Here is a 2,136-nt window from a genome sequence, read left to right as displayed (position 1 = left end):
TATCCCCATATTTACTTGACAGCCCAGCCTGGGCAGAATGATGACCCACCTCCTTCTACACTGCTCAAAGACTACCAGAATGTCCCTGGAATTGAGAAGTAAGCAGGAAGAAACCTAGTAGAGGAGGCAGGGGGCCCTGGGAGGATTGTCGGGGAGTGGGAAAGACAGTGGCTTTGAGACTTGGCTTGCTGTAGCTAAAGCTTGATCTAGAAGGAGGCAGGGGCCCAGGTGTGGTGAGGGTGGGTGGTCAGCAAGGCAGATGGCACTCATGAAGCTCGACTACTTGGGGGTTTTTTTGTACTCTAGATGAACACCCTGTACCACTAGATTCCAAAGAGCTAACATACTTCACAGGTCTTTGTAGAAATCTCTTGTTCTTCACAAAAGCTGTATGTCTCCATTTTATAAATTTTCAAGCTGCCCGGTGTCATACAGTTCTAAGGGGCAGAGCTAGAGTTTGAATCCAGGGCTGACTGACACCAAAGCCAGAGGCCCTCTGCTCAGCTCCTGTCCAGTGTGGTGGGAGCTCGTCAGTCCCTCCCACTGTGCAATTTAACTTGAAATGTCTCAAAACAGATCGAACCATGTTGTAGCTAAAATGGAAATCCTCTCCTTGGCCTCCCTATGATGAGACCGAAACAGTCGAGCTGACAGCCCCAATTTCTATAGTTTTCAGCCCAGCAAGCCAGATCCACACTGACTTTTAATTTCTGGGAAATGGCTCCCCACCTCCAGGGAGATTCATTTGCTACAGAAGGAATTTTTCAATCATCTTTGCTTTTCAAACTAAAATGAACCAGCATTGCTTTCCTCTCCCCGTCTCCTCCCTATGTCTGTCTCATTGCTGTGGTTTTTCCACAGGGTTGATGATGTCGTGAAAAGACTCTTGTCTTTGGAAATGGCCAACAAGGTGAGCAGCCTCTGCCAAGCCTCAGCCTCCCGCAGTCTTCTCCTCTGGGACTCCCTCCTACCCTGGTTAGCACCCCCCATCTCATGCTTCTCCAGGCACAGCACTTAGCCCATTGTCATTCTGTGTCCACTTGTCAATATCCCTAGACACAGCATCTTCAGGGCAGGGACACTTTTGTTCCCCCACCATACCCCTAGCACCTGACAAACAGGTGCTCAGTGAATGAATGAATGAATGAATGAGCAAGCTTTGGGGACATTCATGCAACAAGTCATTTCCCCTGTCAGTGGCTTTGGCTTTGGGCTCACCTGGATGTGGACAGCCATGTGGTTGGTCAAGGCCACAGTGAGCAGAGTGAAGTCAGGCCCTGAGCCTTATGGTCCTAGTTGCTATAACTGTAGCCAGGGTCCTTGAGGGGAAGAGGGCTAGTTCTTAGAGGGTGGGAGACTCCACAGATTTTCTCTGTCTCTTCAACAGAAGGAGATGCTAAAAATGAAGCAAGAACAGTTGATGATGAAGATTGATGCAAACCCGGAGGACACCAGATCCCTGGAGGCTCGAAGTTGGTCGGGGACCCTTGGGGAGTGGGGGGTGTAGGGAAGCCTGCTAGCTGGGACCTGATCTAGGGCTCTTGTCCACAAGCACATGCACATGGGCTTGGGAAAGGGAGCGATATGAAGGACCCAGGGCAATGAAAACTGGACCCTGTATCCCAAGCTCTGATGCTGGAGTCAATGCCCAGTTGGACCTTGTACCTCTGTGTGAGCTTGCGTAAGTCACCAACCCTCTCTTGGAGCACCTGCTTCCTCATCTGGAAATGGGGGAATAAGGGAGAGCAGAGCAGAGGTAATGTTACCCACCTCATGGCAGCACTGTGAGAGGCAGCCAGGGGATGTAAACGCACCTTGGAAACTAAAGCTCACGATGTATGATAATAGTAAGACTAGACTGGGCGTGGTGGCTCACGCCTTTAATCCCAGCACTTTGGGAGGCCGAGGCGAGCGGATCATGAGGTCAGGAGATCAATACCATCCTGGCTAATATGGTGAAACCCCGTCTCTACTAAAAATACAAAAAATTAGCCAGGCACTGTGGCGGGTGCCTGTAGTCCCAGCTACTCGGGAGGCTGAAGCAGGAGAATGGCCTGAACCCAGGAGGCGGAGCTTGCAGTGAGCCAAGATCACACCACTGCACTCCAGCCTGGGCGACAGAGCAAGACTCCATCT

The 2,136-nt window shown here is 50.9% G+C and overlaps 1 protein-coding gene across 1 annotated transcript in view; it reads left to right on the top strand.

Annotated features, from left to right (window-relative positions):
* MRPS15 (mitochondrial ribosomal protein S15) overlaps window positions 1–2,136 on the top strand; it is a 10,213-nt gene that overhangs the window by 3,052 nt on the left and 5,025 nt on the right. Inside the window, exons 3-5 of the mRNA XM_011989015.1 lie at window positions 23–98; window positions 862–910; window positions 1,388–1,472. Of these exons, the coding sequence (XP_011844405.1) occupies window positions 23–98; window positions 862–910; window positions 1,388–1,472 (210 nt within the window). The remainder of the gene's footprint in view (window positions 1–22; window positions 99–861; window positions 911–1,387; window positions 1,473–2,136) is intronic.

The sequence above is a fragment of the Mandrillus leucophaeus genome, unplaced genomic scaffold (genome assembly GCF_000951045.1).
Source record: "Mandrillus leucophaeus isolate KB7577 unplaced genomic scaffold, Mleu.le_1.0 Scaffold343, whole genome shotgun sequence".
In the NCBI taxonomy this organism is placed as follows: Eukaryota; Metazoa; Chordata; class Mammalia; order Primates; family Cercopithecidae; genus Mandrillus; species Mandrillus leucophaeus.
This window is presented reverse-complemented; position numbering and strand designations above follow the sequence as displayed.